At 41.0% G+C, this 20,211-nt stretch overlaps 8 protein-coding genes across 8 annotated transcripts; 5 read left to right on the top strand and 3 right to left on the bottom strand.

Moving 5' to 3' along the window:
• Positions 1-1,244: 1,244 nt before the first annotated feature.
• On the top strand, positions 1,245-3,697 carry ATC70_013410 (uncharacterized protein; the record flags this gene model as incomplete). Its single annotated transcript, XM_064832574.1, has 10 exons — positions 1,245-1,256; positions 1,323-2,147; positions 2,200-2,364; positions 2,426-2,619; positions 2,675-2,760; positions 2,821-2,905; positions 2,958-3,033; positions 3,084-3,167; positions 3,224-3,349; positions 3,407-3,697. 10 exons carry the CDS (start codon positions 1,245-1,247, stop codon positions 3,695-3,697), a joined length of 1,944 nt encoding a protein of 647 aa, XP_064678833.1.
• Positions 3,698-3,991: 294 nt separating this feature from the next.
• On the top strand, positions 3,992-4,888 carry ATC70_013409 (uncharacterized protein; the record flags this gene model as incomplete). The annotated part of the gene is made up of 1 exon (XM_064832573.1): positions 3,992-4,888. One exon carries the CDS (start codon positions 3,992-3,994, stop codon positions 4,886-4,888), a length of 897 nt encoding a protein of 298 aa, XP_064678832.1.
• Positions 4,889-5,743: 855 nt separating this feature from the next.
• On the top strand, positions 5,744-7,792 carry ATC70_013408 (uncharacterized protein; the record flags this gene model as incomplete). The annotated part of the gene is made up of 1 exon (XM_064832572.1): positions 5,744-7,792. The coding sequence occupies one exon, from the start codon at positions 5,744-5,746 to the stop codon at positions 7,790-7,792; it is 2,049 nt and encodes a 682-aa protein (XP_064678831.1).
• A 234-nt stretch (positions 7,793-8,026) lies between these two features.
• ATC70_013407 (uncharacterized protein) lies at positions 8,027-10,058 on the top strand (the record flags this gene model as incomplete). The annotated part of the gene is made up of 6 exons (XM_064832571.1): positions 8,027-8,039; positions 8,103-8,144; positions 8,209-8,291; positions 8,351-9,319; positions 9,376-9,597; positions 9,654-10,058. 6 exons carry the CDS (start codon positions 8,027-8,029, stop codon positions 10,056-10,058), a joined length of 1,734 nt encoding a protein of 577 aa, XP_064678830.1.
• A 106-nt stretch (positions 10,059-10,164) lies between these two features.
• Positions 10,165-10,548, top strand: ATC70_013406 (uncharacterized protein; the record flags this gene model as incomplete). The annotated part of the gene is made up of 1 exon (XM_064832570.1): positions 10,165-10,548. One exon carries the CDS (start codon positions 10,165-10,167, stop codon positions 10,546-10,548), a length of 384 nt encoding a protein of 127 aa, XP_064678829.1.
• Positions 10,549-10,968: 420 nt separating this feature from the next.
• On the bottom strand, positions 10,969-11,354 carry ATC70_013405 (uncharacterized protein; the record flags this gene model as incomplete). The annotated part of the gene is made up of 3 exons (XM_064832569.1): positions 10,969-11,017; positions 11,076-11,172; positions 11,228-11,354. The coding sequence occupies 3 exons, from the start codon at positions 11,352-11,354 to the stop codon at positions 10,969-10,971; spliced, it is 273 nt and encodes a 90-aa protein (XP_064678828.1).
• Positions 11,355-11,729: 375 nt separating this feature from the next.
• ATC70_013404 (uncharacterized protein) lies at positions 11,730-13,073 on the bottom strand (the record flags this gene model as incomplete). The annotated part of the gene is made up of 1 exon (XM_064832568.1): positions 11,730-13,073. The coding sequence occupies one exon, from the start codon at positions 13,071-13,073 to the stop codon at positions 11,730-11,732; it is 1,344 nt and encodes a 447-aa protein (XP_064678827.1).
• Positions 13,074-16,636: 3,563 nt separating this feature from the next.
• Positions 16,637-20,053, bottom strand: ATC70_013403 (uncharacterized protein; the record flags this gene model as incomplete). Its single annotated transcript, XM_064832567.1, has 10 exons — positions 16,637-17,371; positions 17,429-17,503; positions 17,555-17,744; positions 17,798-19,125; positions 19,226-19,276; positions 19,346-19,383; positions 19,452-19,641; positions 19,706-19,719; positions 19,773-19,973; positions 20,029-20,053. The coding sequence occupies 10 exons, from the start codon at positions 20,051-20,053 to the stop codon at positions 16,637-16,639; spliced, it is 2,847 nt and encodes a 948-aa protein (XP_064678826.1).
• Positions 20,054-20,211: the final 158 nt, after the last annotated feature.

Here is a 20,211-nt window from a genome sequence, read left to right as displayed (position 1 = left end):
TAATTCAAACTCAGATTATTTTTTTTTTCTGTTCAAGATTGGACAGATTTTGTCCTTTCTCGACTTCTTTCAACCATTTCGTGATATTTGACTATATAAATTGTGATGATCACCCTTCGCTTCCTAATACATTCCTGGAGTACTTTTCAAGGCGCTTACAATGGTGCTAATCACAATAGATGTTTTGAATAAAGCTATCGAGAAATTCAATAAAATTTGAAATGAGATTTATAGTGAAAATAGCCATATTTTGCATAAAAATCTTCATTATCAAGGTCAACAATGCGATCATTTGATTTTTGACAATTTTCATGAGGTATTCCTCATGCTTTTTTGGTCAAATCTTGGCAATCTTAAAAAAGTTGAGCAAAGGTATCTGGAAGTTAGTGCTAGATGAGAGCAACTGTTTGGTGCTATTCTGGCGGTCTAAAACGGCTTGTAGCACGAGAAATCACAGCTCAAATGCATCCACGTTTCGCTGTGATTTGCATACTTTTGGGCACTAAGGAGCGTTTCAAGTATTTTGTCCGCCCACAAATGAATTTTTTCTGCGGATTACAACGTGAAGAAGCATCATAAAATAGCTATATCCGCAGCTACAGATTGCTTAAAGAGGGGCTCAAGCAATGATAGAAATGTAACGGATGATGTTTGAGTATATACTGTATCAGTAGGATTGAAAGTGAACATTACATCTCTGCAGCAATAGCCCATGGTTGTCCACAAAACGTTGTCTCAGTTTGCCGAGAAAGCATACTTATTGATCCTTTCAGTAATACATGACAAGATTTGCTTGGTCCCGAGTGGTGCTGTTTAGTTTTTTTTTTTTTTGATATGTAGCTATAAATATTATTCTGGGACTTGAATTCTTTGCAATCAAATTTGCAAATACAACATTTGTATACACAGATCAGTTTGCATTTTGCGACAAATGATTGAAATAAACACTACAAGCGTTGTAGAAGCAGCAGACCACAGGAGCCCCTGAAAACGACATCTACCCAATCATGACATGCTTGATTGTTCCGTTGAATGTCCGTTTGATTGTGTGTGTGCCTGTGGCACTCTTGTTAAGGCAAAATGGAATAAATTTAGTAGCGTGGTGGGGCAGAAGCACCAGCAGCATCAGCAACGGAAAAATCCAAATATAAACTTTTCATTATAATACCTAAAACTCTATCTTTTTCTGTTTCTTGGCTCTTTCTTCTCTTTTATCTTTATCTTTTTTGTAATCCACTAGATAAATGGTCGATACTGTAACTATAACAAGACTATATGAGGCCACTGATAGATCCGCTTGATTAACGCAGATTTCTCCATAGTCGACCTCTCACAGCGTAAGCAGTTTCCTTACTCGCAGACACTCCACCGGGGATCACAGTAACAACAGTAATTCCATAGTGCTTGCACCTTATCCGCCAACAACACCAGATCATTCATGTAAACAATTCAACACTCCAGAAGGTGTATATACCTTGGATCATTCCATCTTTGTAAACTCTATGCATCCACTGTATTCAGTTGGCACAACAGCCAGTCTTGTGTCTATTAAATACAAGGAAACAGCACCCAACAATTTACAACGTTATGAAGCACAGCCCGGTGCTCGAAGTTTTCGTAACATGTTTAGCACACATCATCATCATGCCCATCATGGTGCTGGCAGCACAACCACCAACAATTCCAACACGGATTCTGATGAAGAGCACAGCAGCAGCCAACACCACGTCTTTAGAACCCCTTCTCTCTCAAGCTCTTCCTCTAGTCACAAGAACAACACACTAGGAACACCATTGTCCCACTCTATTCCAGAAGAACCCAGTATCGCTATACCCAATTCAAAGATCTCTACAACGACAAGCAGCAACAGCAGTAGCACAGATAACACTGTTATACCTCCAGGATCTTCGAGCCCCACACCCACATCAACGCTCTCTTTTCTGGCTAGAAATCATACATTGGGAAGCAACCGACATCCCAGAAAGCCTAAAACCAGCATTACAAAGACAAATTCCAGTTTTGTACAGAGGATCATTACAAATGATCAATTGGCAAAGATTTTGATGGCGCGTACAAGTGACGATACCAATCTGTTTTACAACTGTGGCATGAGTTTTGTCTGGGTGGATGCGCATGGCCATCCCAAGGTAGGGAACTCATGTTGCTGTATGTGCTTATTTTGCTCATTTGTTTGTTTAGGAACCTCTCTCACGCATTGTATTCGCTAGAGCGTGTCCAACGTCGCACGATGTAAATGTACTGACCCGTGGCGCAGATCATTTAGACATCATTATTGGCTTTACATCAGGAGACATTATTCATTTTGACCCTCTCAACAATAAATACAGCCGAATCAATAAGGGTGTGAGTGGTATCTTGTGTATGACTTGGTGAAATCTCTCTGCTAAACTACGGAATTGTATAGGGCGTCATGAACTCGTCTCCCATCACCATGATCAAATGGCTACAAGGCTATGAAAATCTGTTTATGGCGGCTTTTCAAGATGGCACACTGATGCTATTCGACAAGGAAAAAGAAGACGAGGCATTCCATCCTGGCGACGGCTCAAGGCCTTCCTTTGGACGGCCAAAAAATACCAAGTACAGCGAAAAGAACATGTAAGATACACATCCATTGCACTGGAGGCAAATGTAGATGGCTAATGTCGATTAGGTTCGTCATATCCAAACCACCGCCCAAGATATCCTTCAAATGCAACCCCGTTTCTCACTGGAAACTATCCAACCAAGCCATCACGGGTACAGTAGTATCTTGCTTGTCAAATTAAATACCGAGCTAACTGTGGTGGTATTCTACAGCATTTGCCTTTTCACCTGATTGTCAGCATGTTGCTATTGTGGGTCATGATGGACTACTGAGGGTTGTCAACTTTTTGCATGAAACGTAAGTATACAACTGTTTAAAGTGTCAATGCCAAGCTAATTTGAGATGGTAGTATTCATGATGTATATGAATCTTATTATGGTGGCTTGTTCTGTGTGGCATGGAGTCCAGATGGAAAGTATATTTTGGTAAGTTGTCCCACTGTTGTATGGGATGTGAGTTAATCAGCACTGCATAGACGGGCGGACAAGATGATCTCGTTACTATCTGGGCTTTTCGAGAACAGCGCATCATTGCCCGGTGTCAGGGACACAAATCTTGGGTAAGTAGAAGGCCTACTAAACAACACGGAGCTTACTAAAAGAGCATGATGTATAGGTCACCGGTGTAGCTTTTGATCCATGGCGATGCGACGAAAAAGTGTATCGATTTGCAAGTGTAGGCGAGGACGCAAAGCTGATTCTCTGGGATTTTTCAGTGAGTGCTTTGCACAGGCCCAAAACAGTACGTATATAGCTCCAACATCAATGCACTGGTATTCACATGTTGATCTACTTCTAGAAGGCTGCCAATCGAAACCGTGGCACATCAGTGTCCTCTGTCAACTCGCCACCGTTGTCGAGCATATTAGCGACAATGCAGGACCGGTATCCAACGATACACCCTGTTCAATCAAAGACAGAAGTCGCATTTTTGCAGCCTACTGTGGCGAAGACCATCCATGGAGATCCCTGTGTGGGTGTGTATTTCAGAGAAGATGTGATGGTGACGACAGATAAAAGGGGCCGTGTCAGTATATGGCAGAGACCAACACCTCCATCAGTGCATTCTGATTCTTCATCTGCATCCTAATCAGCTATGTATTATAAGCTTTGAATAAAGGTCTTGGTAGTTATACATGCTCTCATTCATCTTGTACCGACAACTAGATACATTGGCATTGTATGCTAATGGAAAGGAATTTTGGTGATCACTACACTGTGCCGCAGCATCATATGACTCACTGCGGACAACTACCATCATGATGAGTCAACATGGACTCTCCTACCTAGCAAAAAATAAGGCTATATATATATATATACACGGATGCGCCCTATACTTTTTCTTCAGGTATACACACGCACAGTCTACACCTATCAAAATAAAATGTCACCTTGCCGATTAAACAATATTGACGAACTAAACTATCTAATCAAATTACATGATCTAAATTACTTCAAGGCATTCATCGCATCCAACCGAGTGTCCTATCGTGTATCCATGTTTAAAGCAATTGAATCTGGATCTTCAGAGCTAACAGACATAGTGCGATGGCATCATCCACACCCAGAAGACGAAGACACAGAATTCGAAGGCCAACATACAGCATTCCGAGGATTTCTCCACATTTATCAGACCATTCAACTACATGAAGAGATGGAAGAGTTCAATGCTTACAGAGAAAACATGTATCTATTTCATGGACGACTTGATCAAGTCAACATGGCAGAAATTGACATGCATGATCTACTATCGCCCAACCCAGTGCCAGTAGCTGTGTGTGATGAAATGATTGCTCGATATAGCTACAATAGCTGTCTTATGACAGGCTGCTTATTAGCGTACTGCATTCACAACAGCGACCATTATATTCATCTCAAAAGCAACCCACACGTATTCATCATGGACATGATGTTTCAACACGCCAATCACCATGGCAACGAGGACTTGAAGCAATTTTTAGTGTCAACCTACAGAACAACAAGGCAGCACTCCAGCTACGACTACAGAGTACGCAAAGGTCCATTCTACAAAAAACGCCAATATAATGGTGCATTGAACATATACGACCACCATCTTGTGCCAACAACTGCAATGGATACGATTGGTACATACAAGGATTATACTAGCCAGATCCACATCAGCAATGTGTGCCTGTCAACCGACTTGTTCGAGTGGCAAACACCCAAGATGGCAGACTTCCAGGTAGATGCCTACTTTGAGCAAGTGCTTGCCTATGTCAATCGCTTGATTGACCAAGGTGTCGAGTTGCAAGAGCAATGATGCAACATGTTACACTGTTTTCTCAAGAGGACAAGAAAGTTGTATATGTATCAGATTTCCAATTAGATGGCTAGACGTTCAATATTTTTGGGAATCACACAGAGCTAACGGAAATCAAGCTAAAATAGATAGCACCTCATACCTCAAATAAAAAGGCCAATCATCCAAAGAGACGCAACATCTCCTTGATGCGATGGATTTTGGAGTGATTTGATAAGCAGCAGGCAAGGAGAAGCTTAATTGACGCAAAGCTGTTGCTTTGATCTTTCTGAAAACAGTCGTATTTATACATCTTGCTGCAATTCGTATATCAGGTAGATGGTAGCACTAAATAAAATGCGCGGACATCAATTGCTGCTTCTGTCTATACTGCATCTTGGTCTCTTAGTTGCCTTCTATCAGTGTTTGCAGCGATGAGAAAAAGCGCACATTCTGGCATCAAGCAGTAGTTCAAGGAGACATCCATCACAGGCACATGAATTGAGAAGAGCGTGCTACTGCATCGTCAGCCATGATGAGATGCTTGAGGCATAATCCAGCACTCCATAAAGTGATTGTTATACAAGAAACTACCAGTTACACAATTAATTACAAAAGTAACACTCACCAATTGTTTATATTATTTGCCTTGACCCCATCCAGAAGAAAAAGCCTATTTCTGTTTCTTCCTTTTTCACTCCTCTTTTTCCTTTTTTCTTCGTTATTTTATCATCTTCTCGGGCTAGAAGATTGTTCATCACACTACTTGCATCTACTGTTTGTATAATACGCTGATTAGCGAGCAGCATCCACATTATCATTCACAGCAGCAGCAGCAGCAACAGCAGCAGCAACTACAACACACACGCAGACAACATGAGTTCAGGAACACAGTCGATTGCCGATCTTACCACAGAAACAAAGCCAACCACTGGAGACATCCCACCGCCTTTAGTAGGCGCATCCACCACAGTTGCAGGAAACAAGCTTTATGTGTTTGGTGGACGTCTGGTTTCATCACGTCAAATGACAAATCATCTCTATATATTGGACCTGGATACATTGGTTTGGACACACCACATTGCTCAGCCTGATTCGCCTTCTCCTCCTCGACCTCGCTACTTTCACTCATCCAATCTATTTGGTCGTACGTTGGTTGTATTTGGCGGCATGAGTTACTCGGTTCGACGTTCCTCTCAAAGTCTATGTGCGCTGGACGACATATGTCTTTTTGATTTGGATCTGATGATTTGGAAATACCCTGATATTCAGCCCAGCATATACGCTCCTCAAGCACGCTATGCTCATTTAACAGTATGCTCATCTGACAAGCTGGTGGTGATGGGAGGCCAAGACATGTCGAATCAGTACATCAATGAATCTAACGTATTTGATCTCACAAGGATGGAATGGATTCATGGCGGATCCCTAAGTCGACAGTACGGCGCATACCGAGCCGTGGCATTTTGCCCCTCATCCATCGATACCAATGTCATGGCATCACAACCCTTTTGGGAGACACATCACAACAAGGATGAATTTCCTCTATGTGTTTATTCCAACTACAACTTTACCGATGTGACCCGAGATTTGCAGAGTTTCTCACCCTTTACATCGACACCTGAATTCAAAGATCACTCTGCAGACATGTCTGGCGCCTCGCTGCCTCCAGGTCTTCGCTTCCCCTCTGGAGACTTGTTGGGCCATCATATGATTCTGACAGGAACCTACCTAACACCTACACATCGATCCTTTCACATCTGGGCTCTTAATCTGGCGAATTTAGTGTGGGTGCGTATTGATACAGGCTCGATTTTGTCGCAAGGATCATGGAACAGAGGTGTGTTGTACGACGAAAAGCAGCAGTTTTTTGTATTTGGCGACAAGACCAGAGACTTATTAGAGGACTACAACCATCGTCAAGTGAATTTCACCCATGTGGCTGTGGTCGAGTTGGAGGCTTTTGGTATTTACTCGTACCCCAAGGAAACATGTGCACCAGTTGCCCAAGAACTGGGCTTGAGTATGCTGAATGAACCTAGCATGTCTGACATTGAGATTTTGACAGATGACGGCCGCACGATTCCAGCAAATTCAAGTGTCATTGCACTGCGATGGAAGCACTTTGCGTCTATTCTTAGCGAGAAGAACGAGAATTCCACCTACAAGCGTTTGTCCTTTCCCGAAAGCTATCCTGTTACTCTGGCGTTCCTGCAGTACATTTACACAGATCACTTGATGACAGCACAGCAGCACCATCCTCAAATCTTGTCGCGACTACTGGTGCTATCCAATGTCTACAACTTGCCCAGACTGGGTGTTCTCGCAACACACGCCTTGCATCAGATCCTCACTATTTCAACAGCCAGTATGGTGTATGAAACCTCCGCTCTTACTGGACGCACTTCTCTTCAGATACGAGCTTTGCGAGTCATGATCAATGCAAAGAAAATGTTACATCAGCAACAACAGCAATTCCAACAACAGCAATTGCAACAACACCACCAACAGATGGGATTTCCAGGCGAATACAATAACAGCACGACAGACTCGCCCTCTGTATTCCCTACACATTACACAACATCGCCCTCATCAGGCAGACAATCGCATGACGAAGATGAAGGCATCTTCCAGTCTAGATTTTCTCCATCCACATCTGCATTGAGACGACTCACCGCCTCCAAATCCTCCACAACAGCTTCACCTGAACCCATGATGCATTCGGTAGTGCCATCTCCAAAACTCTCCAAATCAAGCAACATTTACCAGAAATCACCTCCTCTGTTTGTGGAGAGACAGCGCAAAGGAAGTCTAGTGCCTTTGCCCAGTATGATGTCGACTGGAAACCCTCAGCAACAGCAAAATGTCAAGTTAGGATCCATGGCACCTAGCTTTGAAAGGCCTAACATGGGCATTCGATTTTAAAAAAAAATGCAAATTAGAATATATATCATTTTACCCCTCATTTGAATAAAGTACACATGTCAAACGAATGAGACAGAATGATCTGGTCAAGTTTCAGGTCCTTGATCTGCTTATTCATTCTGTGACCTTCTGTGACCGCCACAGCGAGAGATCATGAAAGCCATCCTTTTTGAAGTTTTTAATTTCGAAAAAAAAAATTTGTGCATCTTTCTGTAGTCATTGTATTTAGTCAGTATGGCAGGAATCAGTATGTGCCAAGTAGTGTGTATGTAATTTTATAAAGCGACTGACGCTGATTTCAACCTTGTAGAAAGCAAGAAAAACCGCAATGCTGATCGTTTGAACGGAGCAAGTAAAGTACCCGATTCATGGAGCATAGCAAGAGTAGAGTGCTAATCAATTAAGTGTTCAAATAGAGGGAAAGAAGGATCCCGGTGTACCTAACTTTGCCAACTTTAAGCAAAAGAAGCAAAACAAGGAGGAGGCCAATCGTAAAAAGGTAGTAAACATCAGCATCCAATGTCAGGACGATCACTCTAAATGTCAACGTATGTACAGATTGCAGGCAACAAAGAACGTCAAGACTTGGCCAGACAAAATTTGCAAAACAGAAACAGAAATCTCAACATCTTTGATATGGTGAAGAATGCCGAGAAGCGTAGCCAAGAATTCGACGAAACTGTTGGAGAGAATGAGGATAACAAGGTCATCACAGATGCCGCAGCTACTGGACAAAAGGACAATTCCAAAAAGGCCTACTACAGAGAGTTTAGAAAGGTATTGGAGAATGCAGATGTTATTTTGGAAGTGCTGGACGCTCGTGATCCATTGGGTACCCGTACTCGCAGTGTGGAGCGTATGGTCATGGACAGCGGCCTTGAGAAGAAGATTATCCTCGTCATGAACAAGATTGATTTAGTGCCCAAAGAGAACGTCGAACAGTGGCTAAAGTACCTGAGAAACGAATATCCAGCCATCGCATTCAAGGCATCTACACAGAGCCAACGTAACAACTTGAGTCAATCCAACGTATCCACCGACGCAGCCAGTAGCAACATGTTGAACTCTGCTGAATGTTTGGGTGCTGACACATTGATCAAGCTATTGAAGAACTATTGTAGAAACATCAACTTGAAGACGTCCATCACAGTGGGTATTGTGGGCTATCCCAATGTTGGCAAATCCTCAGTCATCAACTCACTCAAGCGATCCAAAGTGTGTGGTGTTGGATCCACACCTGGTTTCACCAAAGTCGCTCAACAAATCACATTGGACAAAAACATCAAATTGCTGGATTGCCCTGGTATTGTGTTTGCTCAACAAGGCCAAGACGGACAAAACGCAGCTGAAATCACACTGAGAAATTGTGTCAAGGTCGAGCTATTGGACGACCCCATTACACCTGTCGAAGTGATTGTATCTAGATGCACAACAGAACAGCTGATGAAAATGTACAATGTCGCTTATTTCAATAATGCGCATGAATTTCTAGTGTTATTGGCTCAACAACGTGGTAAACTTAAAAAGGTTGGATGATTTTTATTTGGTTTATTTTCATCTTGGTACTAATCCTCATCCATAAGGGAGGTGTCGCTGATACGCATCAAGTTGCTCGTCATGTATTAACGGATTGGAATGGTGGAAAAATCCCATATTATACCATTCCTCCCTCCTCCAAGAAGAGTCATATTGAAGCTTCTGTGGTGAATACATGGGGTAAAGAATTAGATTTAGACCTCGCATCTGCTGATATTGTTCTGGCTGGACTCAAATCAAGTAACGAATTTGGATCCAGTGTTGTCATGGTAGGTGTTCTTCTCGTCTCTATGGAAACCTTAATTTGACTATTCATTGATTATAGCAAGCCAATGACGATATTGATATGACGAATGATGCTGATATGGATAGCATGGATACATCCATGGATACTGCAACTGACGACATGATCACAGAGAGCAACAGCAATATATCACAACCCATCATTCAAGTGGATAAAATGTTGAACATGAAAAAGAAGAATGCCATCAGTCGACCTCAGCACATTGTCTCACACACAGAGGAAGAGCTGAACCCTCAGACCAACCAGCAGCTCAAGAAGCAGTTGAAAGCACAGCAAAAGAAGGCTAGAAGACAAGCTGGTGGACACAGCGGCAACAGTCTGTTTGATGAGGACGATGCCATGTTGGAAGAATCATTCCAATTCAATATTCCTAATGCTACGTCTTTAATGGCAGCACCAATCCCTGATGAAGACGAAGAGCTATAGATTTCATTCGTTTAGATTTACTTTTTAATGCAAATTCTGATGTATAAAAATATCCCACACCATTCATTTTCTCTCTCTCTCTTTCTGAATTTTTTTCTCTTTCATTATGTTTACAAGAATACTGAACACCATTCGTGAAAGTATTACAAAGAATCCCAACAATAACAATCGTGCAAGCGCCAGTAGCAACAATAATCGACATTCCTCTGAAAGCGAATATTCTGCTTCAGACTCTCGCAGACCATCCATCGCAGAAGAATTGCAAAATGATAACCATAGCATGCTGTCCAAGTTCTCTGCTTCTCCATCGATGCCATTAGGCAGAAATAACTCTATTTCTGAACCCATTCCAATTGGTAGTACAGCAGTTGCTTCTTCTACTGGTGGTGCAAATGAAAAGAGACGTAGATCATCCACCTTGTTCGGGATCTCCAATGTCACTTATGATGATTATGTTCAAAAGGATCTAATTTCAAGCTCTTGGAGTTGAATCAATCATCGTCATTGAATATTCTCGAATTGATCCCAAAAAACCGCATTCAGCTCCGTCTTGTTCCATAACACTTACTGAAGCACCCTCCCCACAATCAAGTCTAGCTTGCGCTGTATCCTCATTGTAGCATTCTTCCTCACCACACACCGACGTTTTCTTTACACATCTCTGTAGTTGTCTCATTTGTACATATCTTTTCCTCATCATGAATAATATCCCCTCAATTTTCCCCCCCCCTTTCTGAATAATAAAATGAAATGAATCGTAAATAACAGAGTCCAGAGAATCAAATGCTGAAGTGTTTCTTTGTATCTTGTTGTATTTGCTTATAAGACTGTAAAAGTGGGCTTGTTTATATATAAAGATGAATTGGGGGTGATAGGATTTCTTTTTTTCAGTGAGTTGGAACGATTGCATTTACATTTTCATAGCTTGAGGTTGGTTGGATTCCTTCTCAAGTTCAGCACTAAATACAAGAGCTTCATTAGATGGCCATGGTGTTGGTTTTGTTATAATCAGCTTACCGCAGCTGCTTTGAGAAATCGTCCTCGACATCGTCATCATCCCAGTTGTCTTCCCAGAAGTGGGGGTCTTTTGGATCCTCCTCATTCTCCCCCCAATCTGCGTATATTTTCAGTTATACTACGGTGGATGACTTTTGCCTGTGTACACATACCTTCAGCAGCGAATTCCTCAAACTCATCATCCTCCTCAAGTGCGCCAAGTTGAGCCAAGTTGTTCTTGGATTGCTCCTCAGTTAATTTTTGTTGTTGCTGTTGTTGTTGTTGTTGAACAGAAGACATTTTGTTGTATGTGATTGAATGATGAAAAGGCACAGCTTGGTTGAAAATCCTCTTTTTGAAATCAAGTACGAAACGCGTACCATCCGTGACTATAGAAGACCTTAAATGACGTAGACTTGGCCTCTCAAACGTCTGGTGGATTAGGTGTATCTGCTACTCCACCAACCAGACAAGTGTATTACTCTCGCTGGGTCATAAAAATGTTGGTATTTGACATTCATTTTGCAAAGCATTGGATTGAATATATTGTGATATGCCACATTACTCACCAAATGCTGCTTCTGCTATCCTAGTTAAAGCCATTTTTGAATGAGGTTGTATCTGTCAAATGTCAAATGAAAGGCTGTAAGAACTTTATTTTGATTGGAATCCCTTTCACACATTGAAAGAGCCATGATTGGTAGTGATAGTATTGACGGCATGGCAGACCATATCCACTTGGTAGGTATCGTTTGCAATCTCAAGCTGGTGATACTCCTCTGATGACAATGGTGCCAGACCCTGTTTGCGCGATGTCTTGATTCTGAAGCAAGCATCAGCGGTCGTAACCTTGATGAGGTACGATCCAATGGCAGGAAACGCAAAATCAATGTTCGTGAATGTGGTGTGCGGCATGTGGATACTGATTTTTGCATTTTCACTGTTGAGGTAATATTGGTCTACCTTGGAATCGAGGTATTTGAGCTCATCCACATGCTCAAGTTGAAGAGAAAATTCAGCAAGATAACTTGGGTTGATGACACACTCCTGCAAAGCCAAAGTCTCTAAACATTTCTTTCGTCCTGTGGCTGGTACAGCTGGAGCGTCTTCAGGAAACTCAACAAGAGTGAACACCAAGCCATTCAGCATTTGGTAATCATCAAGGATAGCATTGATCATACCTCGGGTGATTTGAAGCGGTAGTGAGCCATCTTGTATGTATTGCGGTCCAATGATCAGTTTTTCGATATCTCCTGCTTTGAAGACATTCAAGACATGACTGAATAGCATGTGTGGTTCATGTGAAATCAGTATCACTTCGAATTGGCAAAAGTGTGTCTTGATCTGCTCGCTTTTGTTATTGGTTGTCTTTGGATTTTTCAAATTATGATGTAGACTGATCAACGCTTGGTCTTTGCCCTTTGGGTCCAGGGCCGAGAAACGCACTGTCTTGACTTGGATTGATCTTGCAACAAAGTGGATGAGTTGAGGAATACTATCAATACTGATATGTATTTCATCAAAGTCGACATAAGGAGTTTTGAACAAATACTCTAGGAATTGATAGGTGATTGCAACGTCGACAGAATCAGACAAATCATCCAGTGGTCCATTCACTGCAAAGCATAATTCTTGGAGCGACGGATAGTTATGCATCATACAAAGCATATCACTTTGAGTAATAGGTTCTCGGAACATGATTTCAAGCCGGATTACTTGCTGTTGTGGTTGGGCCACTGACAAGATAAGGAAGCCCTCGTCTTGAGAACCACTTTCATCTTTCATTTCTATTTCAATGTGCCGTAAATGAGAAATACATTTCCGAATGTACCTTTCTAATTGATGTAGTTTCATTCTGGCGAACTCCAGAACGTATAATGATTCCAACTTTTTGAAAATTTGTAAGACGTCAGGAGTGATCAAGTGCTTCTTGGCGAGTACTATTGAATTCGGAAGACCATTGTTGCTAGGATCTAGGATTAAAATCTCTTTGATGCAGTTTTTGAATTCTTGTAGCATAGTATTATAAGAGATCCATAGAACATGGTCGTATGAAACAGTGATTTCTGGCCAGCAAATATTCTGCAAATGCTGCAAATATCCATCGCAATGTAATTGTGTCAAGAGCTGGTAAAAATCCATAGTCGCTGGTTCAGCGGATATCTTGCAAATGCTGGGACATAAATGTGCAAGCATTGCTATGTCGAAATGCGGATATTGGGGTATATAGTCGAACTGTATATAACTGAACATTCGGCCAAAATGAATGGTTTGAACCCAAAATCTGCTGAGGTTGCTGGGTAGAACGAGCGTTCGTATCAGTAGTTTTGCTCTTTTTAATGCCACTTCAGGTGTATATTGGTCGATATCATCGAAATCTGCATCTCCAAGATTTATGGAAGTATATAAAGCTTTCTCGGCGGTGGGACTCCAATGTTTGCATGTGAGTTGAAGTTGAAGCAAGTCTTTGCTTGTAAGGTTGCTTTCAGTGAATATCTTGTCTAGAATTTCTGGAGGTAGTTTCATGAACAACAGGCGTAAAATGTGCGAGAATTAAAACATTCGTAGTATCAAATTATGCTATTCAGTCTAAGTCGACTACGCCACAGTGGAAAAATGGTGAGTAGCCATGAAGCCAACATAATGAAGCCCACATACCTTTTGCCCTGTAAAAAGGACATATGGAAAAACGTGACCTAAAGTTGCAATCTCTTTGTTATCATACTCTGATGAATGCATTTAATACCACAAACCATCATTATTTGGAATATTGGATAGCGTTTATTTGTAAGCTAGCTGGATCGAAGAAAGCGATATTTTTGTGTCGAGCATCCTGCCAAATGTGTTAGACAAACCAAAATCTACTAATGAAGCGTATTTACATTACTCGGCAATAACAAATCAAGTACATATAACATCATGTACCTTTTAGTGGATCAAACATGCAAATGCAACAGCTGTTTAGGATATAGATTATATCTGAGAGGCAAATGTACTATAACGTATAATACATAAGAAGGATTGAACAGGAGCCGAGGTGTGTGGTATATTGAGATCTCTTTATTCAGACAGTGCAAAGGAGTAAGAGTGGTGCCATCAAATGGATAATCTATATCCTGGTTCCTAGAGTGTGGTAGCTTATGACATTTCGTCCCTGAAAGTGAGTTTCAATTCCGACAAATGTTCTTCCATCAAAGCTATTAGGAAGAACATTCTATCCTGGATCATCTTTGTTGTTTATCCTTGACTGGTGGTTCATGAGTTCTTATGCAGTACATTCTCGTTAACTGATTCAAGGCTTATACAACTATCCCGCATTCAAGATCAAGGTCCTATTGCTGCGGCACTGTCAAATAACTATAAATACCTTTGATATCTACACTAGTTGTGATCCTCATTCAATCTTGGAATAGCTTAATAAATATATTCAGTTCTAATTGTATTTACTCTGTCTATATTTCGTTATTCTAAACAGTCAAAATTTAGCATATGAAAATATCTTAGAAAGAGTTTCCAGTGTTGCATTCCATTTTTGTGATCAATTTGATATGATATGTATCATATGCAAAGTCTTCATTTTTGAGAATTTTCCCTTACTAGTACACATGAAAAATATGAGGATTTTTATAAATTTGCGATGGCCCAAAAAAATTGAGATAAAGCATCAAAAAGTATGGTGTATCAAGGAAGAGCCATTTGGCGCTATTCCAAGCACACAGAAAGCTTTGTGGCATGAGTTATTCGTGCTTGAAAATGGGTAGATTAGAACAAAATTTGACCTAAAAACATGGCGTAGTAGGTTTTGTCGCCAAAGGAGTAAGTAATGGCAGCTCTTTCTACTGACCCAGATGTTCTGCATTGTACGTAGTAACTTAGTTTTTAAGTGATAGATGCTTTTATTCTAATTCTAAGGCTCAAGTATTTCTTTTTGAAATGTGCGATTACAGTAATTTTAAGACTTGAGGTTGAATGATATTATGCAAGTTTGAATTTAACGACATGCTCGGGTTGAACGAGATTCCAATTAGGTCATCAGGACACCTTTGGCGGCCTTCCACAACAGAGATGCCATTTCTAGCCGTGAAACTAGACTTGATAAATTCTACCAACAATATTGGACACTCATAAGTAAGGAAAAATGGCTGATGTCGGATACTCTGAGTCGGTTTCAGCACAATGTGGCTGTTGCATACAAGAATACATCCTACTAGGTTATATTTACTTCTGTCCTCTCAAGCCACTTTCATGGTGTAGCAACAGAGGTGATGCTTATCGTATCACATCACATCTATGTTTACAAGCCCAGTCAATTGTGTGTGCACGTATGCCTCAGGAACTGCAATAGATTCAGTCTTCTCAATATCAAGATATAAAGATCCACCGACAATATATGAATCATATCGATTTAGGTGGTCTCTCAACTAGCTTTACTAGCAATCAATATGATCCTAATGGCCTGCTATTTATATATCATCTCGGCGTAGTAGTCATTGACCAAAAAGAGATCGAATACACTGCCGAAAAGGTTGGCTTCAGCCAAATTGTCTAAAATCAATCGCTGAAAAGCTAGCTTTTGATTCAGTAGTCTAGCAGATAAAATTTCCTTTGTGCGCTAGTATTACTCAATGCATGCCCTAAGTATATTTTATAGACTTGAGCACCGTATGGATGTTTTTGTGCTGTTGTTATTAATTAAAGAAAGGTGTGTTTTTGCCACTGTACAACATCCCGAATTTGGACGTTAAAAAGCTATATTTGAAGGGAAGTATCGCAGTAGTAGGTACTCAAACGAGGTCTGATTTTGTAGAGCAAGCACAGTGGAGTAAGATTGAGTTTGTAGAGAAGAAGCCTAGCTGAACTGACAGTGATACTGATAATAGTGCTGAATCACTGGTTTTTTTTATACTGATGTTTTTTTACACTTTACCCGCATAATAATTTGATAACAAATGTAGCGACTGAAAATCCGTTTAATTGTTTAGCAACCCGTCAAATTAGGCATATATTTCTTCTGATATGAAGTCTTTAGCATCAATGTGGGGCGTGAAAAAGCAATATCCTCCCTTTTGCTAAAACTCGCAGCACAACTTCAAGTCTTTGCCAAACTTCAGTAAAGTAAGATATCACCAAACAGCTTTCAGTAAAACGTTTCCCAACACCTAGTAATCTATCAATCCATGACTCGTAATCACTTGTAATTAACAGTTTTCAATAGGCTTTATACAAAATTGTTTTATTTCAAAAAATCATTCGCTCATGAGCAGCAATCCACCATCCTATCTGGAATCTAACTACAGCATTGTTTTCTCGCAAAATCTTGCTAGAAAGTTGGCCTGCTGATACAAGTGCTTGCTTCTGAATTACCAAGATTTGGTTTGGAAAGTTATAGACATGAACATAAAATGGCAGGATATTTGCTTCGATTGCCAATGAAAAATGTTACAGTTGTGAAATAGGAAAAATTGTGTATTTTATTATGCAATAAAGTATGAAATACAGTTCAAGCAATGGTAGTGTACATCGCTCGCGATAAATTTATTAGAGTAAATACTATGCATTGTAGTGTATATAATTGGTGTAAATCAAGCGTGTTTAGATAGCCAAGTTTGGGGGTTTTCTACGCCCAACAGTTCCTCAACACAGGCAGCTGCTTCATTCAATTCCTGGGTGAATATATAAGAAGCCACTGAATATGCACAATAGCTAGGATAAGTGTCGTTTTGAACTTGTTCCGGATGCATGGCAATGACAGCACACAGCTTTTGAGATAGCTTTTCTTTGAGATCGTTGGGGGAGATCAAATAGGGTGGTAAAGGCACCTTGGCGAGCAACGTAGCAGATAATTGACGCATGATTGTCAAAAGACAGGCAACATAATCCAGTTTTTCTTCATTCAACACATGGATTAGCCGACTTCTCCAGCTTTCATCCATGTATCGAGAGGTATACGCCATGCCTTCGAGCAGATCAGCCATGTTGTTGAGCTTCTCAATCAGTGTTTGATAGGTAGCAAAGGGAAACTTTCCTTTCAATGGCGGCTCAAGCTTGGACAGCATCAAATACGTTTGCTCATCTTTCAATTGTCTTTGAAGATGTACAGTGAGCTGTCTGAATGCCTTGATCTGGTTTGAGGTTGTAGAGGGTGATCCATTGTTGTGGCTGGACAGAATATCCGAGAAAATGATGCCATACACAACACTCATGTCGTAAAATGTTCGTGCTATTCTCTTTCGAAGCTCTACTCGACCAGTGACAGGACGTGGAATCAGATTGATGAGAAAGGAGCCTACAATGCCGAGCACAATATACATCATTCGCTGCATACAATCAATCAGTAAACCACATCATAGACATTTACCGAAATGACAGATTACCTTTCCAGCTGCAATTTCAATCACATTTGTTTGATCACCTCCGGTGAGGGAAGTCTGGTATCCAGTAGTGATAATCTGTAACAGCTATTAATACCCAGTGGTTCGTCGTCTGACACAAATACGTACCATCAAGTAGGCATATTGAGTCATGACAGAAAAGAAGCTATAGGACGGGTTTGTGAAGAACATGTAATGGAAAGGAGGCATAACAACAAATGTCAGTACTGCTAGACCATAGGGGTTTCCTCTGGCAATCTCATAGACGATGATACTCAAAACACCACCACACAGTGTCCCTAAAAGACCAAAAGCCAGTCTGTGAACTAGTAAGTAAATTGCTGCATATTGTAGGCAATGTTATCAACTCACGTAAAATTAAACATGCCAGCCATAGGAATCATCCACATCAGTAGTGTATTGGCAACCCACTGCCCGCCCCAACTAGTAAACCAACCGACGCTTTGAGGGAGATAGGCCGGAATAGATAGAATAATGAATCCTGCTGCTGTCTTGACTGCAAATATCGTTTCCATGCTGTAAATCCAGTCAAAGAATTTGCTTAGGTGATCAAAGAATTTCTCTGTAAATGTCACGGGAGCATCAACATCTGGGTCTCGAGGACATGGTCTGTTGGTACGATTCATAGCACAGACATAAGCGTCTTCTTCCTGGTCATTTTCTTGCTCAAATTTGGATTGAGGTATGCCATGTGTGAGGCCCAGCTCGCTATCTTGCTCCTTTCTGAAATCACTATCGTCAGTGCTACTTCCTCCAAACAAGCTACTTTCAGCAACCGAAATACGAGAACTGATTTGTCCACCCAACTGAGCCTTATCACTGACTGATGGTTTGAGCCATCGTTTTAAGGACATCCTGGGAAACCAAAACTTTCTTCTCTGAGGCCTTGTTAAATCCAATTTTTCAATGAGTGACACGATTGACTGAATACTGTTTGCGAATCCTAACAGGTTGAATTGGAATAGATAGGCAACTTGCTGTGTCATATCTTGCTTGTTGTTTTTCAGGCGCCATTTTTGTGTTGCGTTCTGAAATGCTGATATAAAGGGCTCCATGCTTTCAGAGGACATGGTGTATTCCATGGTGGATGTAGGTCTGGATACAAAAAGGCGAGGGAATGGCCATAATATAGTACTTTTCAATGAGCGAGGTCTTTCCTTGAACGTATCCACTCGTAGACTGCATTCCTTCAAAGCCGTGATAGATGCCTGAATCAAGTCATCCGTTGCCTCCTCCAATTCAACATCCACAGGTGTATTTCTTGATGTCTGATCCTTCTTATCGTCATCAGAGACTGTTTGGGTTTTGCACAACAAGCTGACACCAATGCCATGCAACGGCGTGCGCATCTCTTTCACTTTTTGTGTTACATTACGGATATCTGATTGCGAGAGTCTGCTGTAAAAGACAATGAATTCTGCGTCGTGTTGACTGTCGACCAATTTGATGAGTGCTCCTTGCAGTTTGGCGTGTAATTTTGAGAACGAGGGCCTCTTTTCAACGTCCAGCAGCTGAGATGCTTTAAATGCCTTGGCTGTTTCTTGATAAAACGAGCAGTAATCTTGCAATGTCTGATCCAGCACTTGGAAATAATGCGTTGCGCTGTCTTCAGGCCATATAAGCACATTGACTAGTAACGATATAGCAGATGCAAATAGTAAAGGTTTGAAGAAATTCAGCTAAAGATGCATGAATAACCTCTTAGTCATTTGTTACACGATAAAGGATTGCGCCTCCTGCTCCTTCTCGTCCTCTCCTCTGTTGAATGTGTCTATTTACCGTAATACTCGTCTGAAATCCAGGAGCTGAAGCATTTACAGTAAGAGCAAACTATGAATGGAGCAAGAGATAATGAGTATAGCTGTGTGGATGTGTGATTTGATTGTGTTGTATGCTTACAGAGCCAATCATGCCAGCAAAGATGGTTGCAAAGTAGACTACAGATGATACAAAAGACATTGGTAAAACAAAATTGCTCACATGCATATCATTCATTCATTCATACTTTGCGGGTATTTAGTTCTGACATAGGCAATGACAAACACCAACACGGTACAGAATACAGCAGATACTGCACTAGATGCTGGCTGTATAGGGTTTGCAACGGCTGGATTTCTAGCAAGATTGGCAACGTAGTTGCCCGACAAACACCATGCTGCTCCTATTGAAGCACTCAGCACTCCCTGTATGGCTATCTAGAGCAGTAAGACGTACGAGTAAGTATATATTGCTTGTGTAGCCTCTTTTATTTGATCTCACTTTAATGTGTGTTCCTAGAAAATGATTTGTTATATCAATCATTCATGCCAAAAGCTGCAAACCTTACCAATTGGCTTGACCGGAAAATACAGTAGGGTACCCAGTGTTACTAGAGTGCTAGCAGTGCCTATCGACGCTCTTGTATTATTATTCAAGACAAAGATCAGACTGATCAGGGTCGCAATAGTTGCTTTTAAGGTGGTTCGAATCTGAGGTAATGGCGGTATCTTTGACTTGATCTTGATCATGAAATTATCGGACTTTTTGTCTGTACAATGCAATCAATGAAATGTTGCTAGATCACTCGAGGTAATATAACTTACTAATTAATGTGGAAGCATCATTCATTTTCTGGGTCGACTAGATAAACGAAAGAGAAAAAAATAAAAGCGATTTATAAAGTAGGCCGTAATAAACGCACAGAGTTGATGTGACAGAGGTTTCATGAGCTCCTTTTTCATGCTGACAATAAGCTTATTAAACACTAGCAACTGTCTTGGTAGCAC

This window comes from Mucor velutinosus (assembly GCF_035048745.1).
Source record: "Mucor velutinosus strain NIH1002 chromosome Unknown tig00001575, whole genome shotgun sequence".
NCBI lineage: Eukaryota > Fungi > Mucoromycota > Mucoromycetes > Mucorales > Mucoraceae > Mucor > Mucor velutinosus.
The sequence above is the reverse complement of the archived record's forward strand: the minus strand, read 5'-3'. Positions and strand labels throughout refer to the sequence as shown.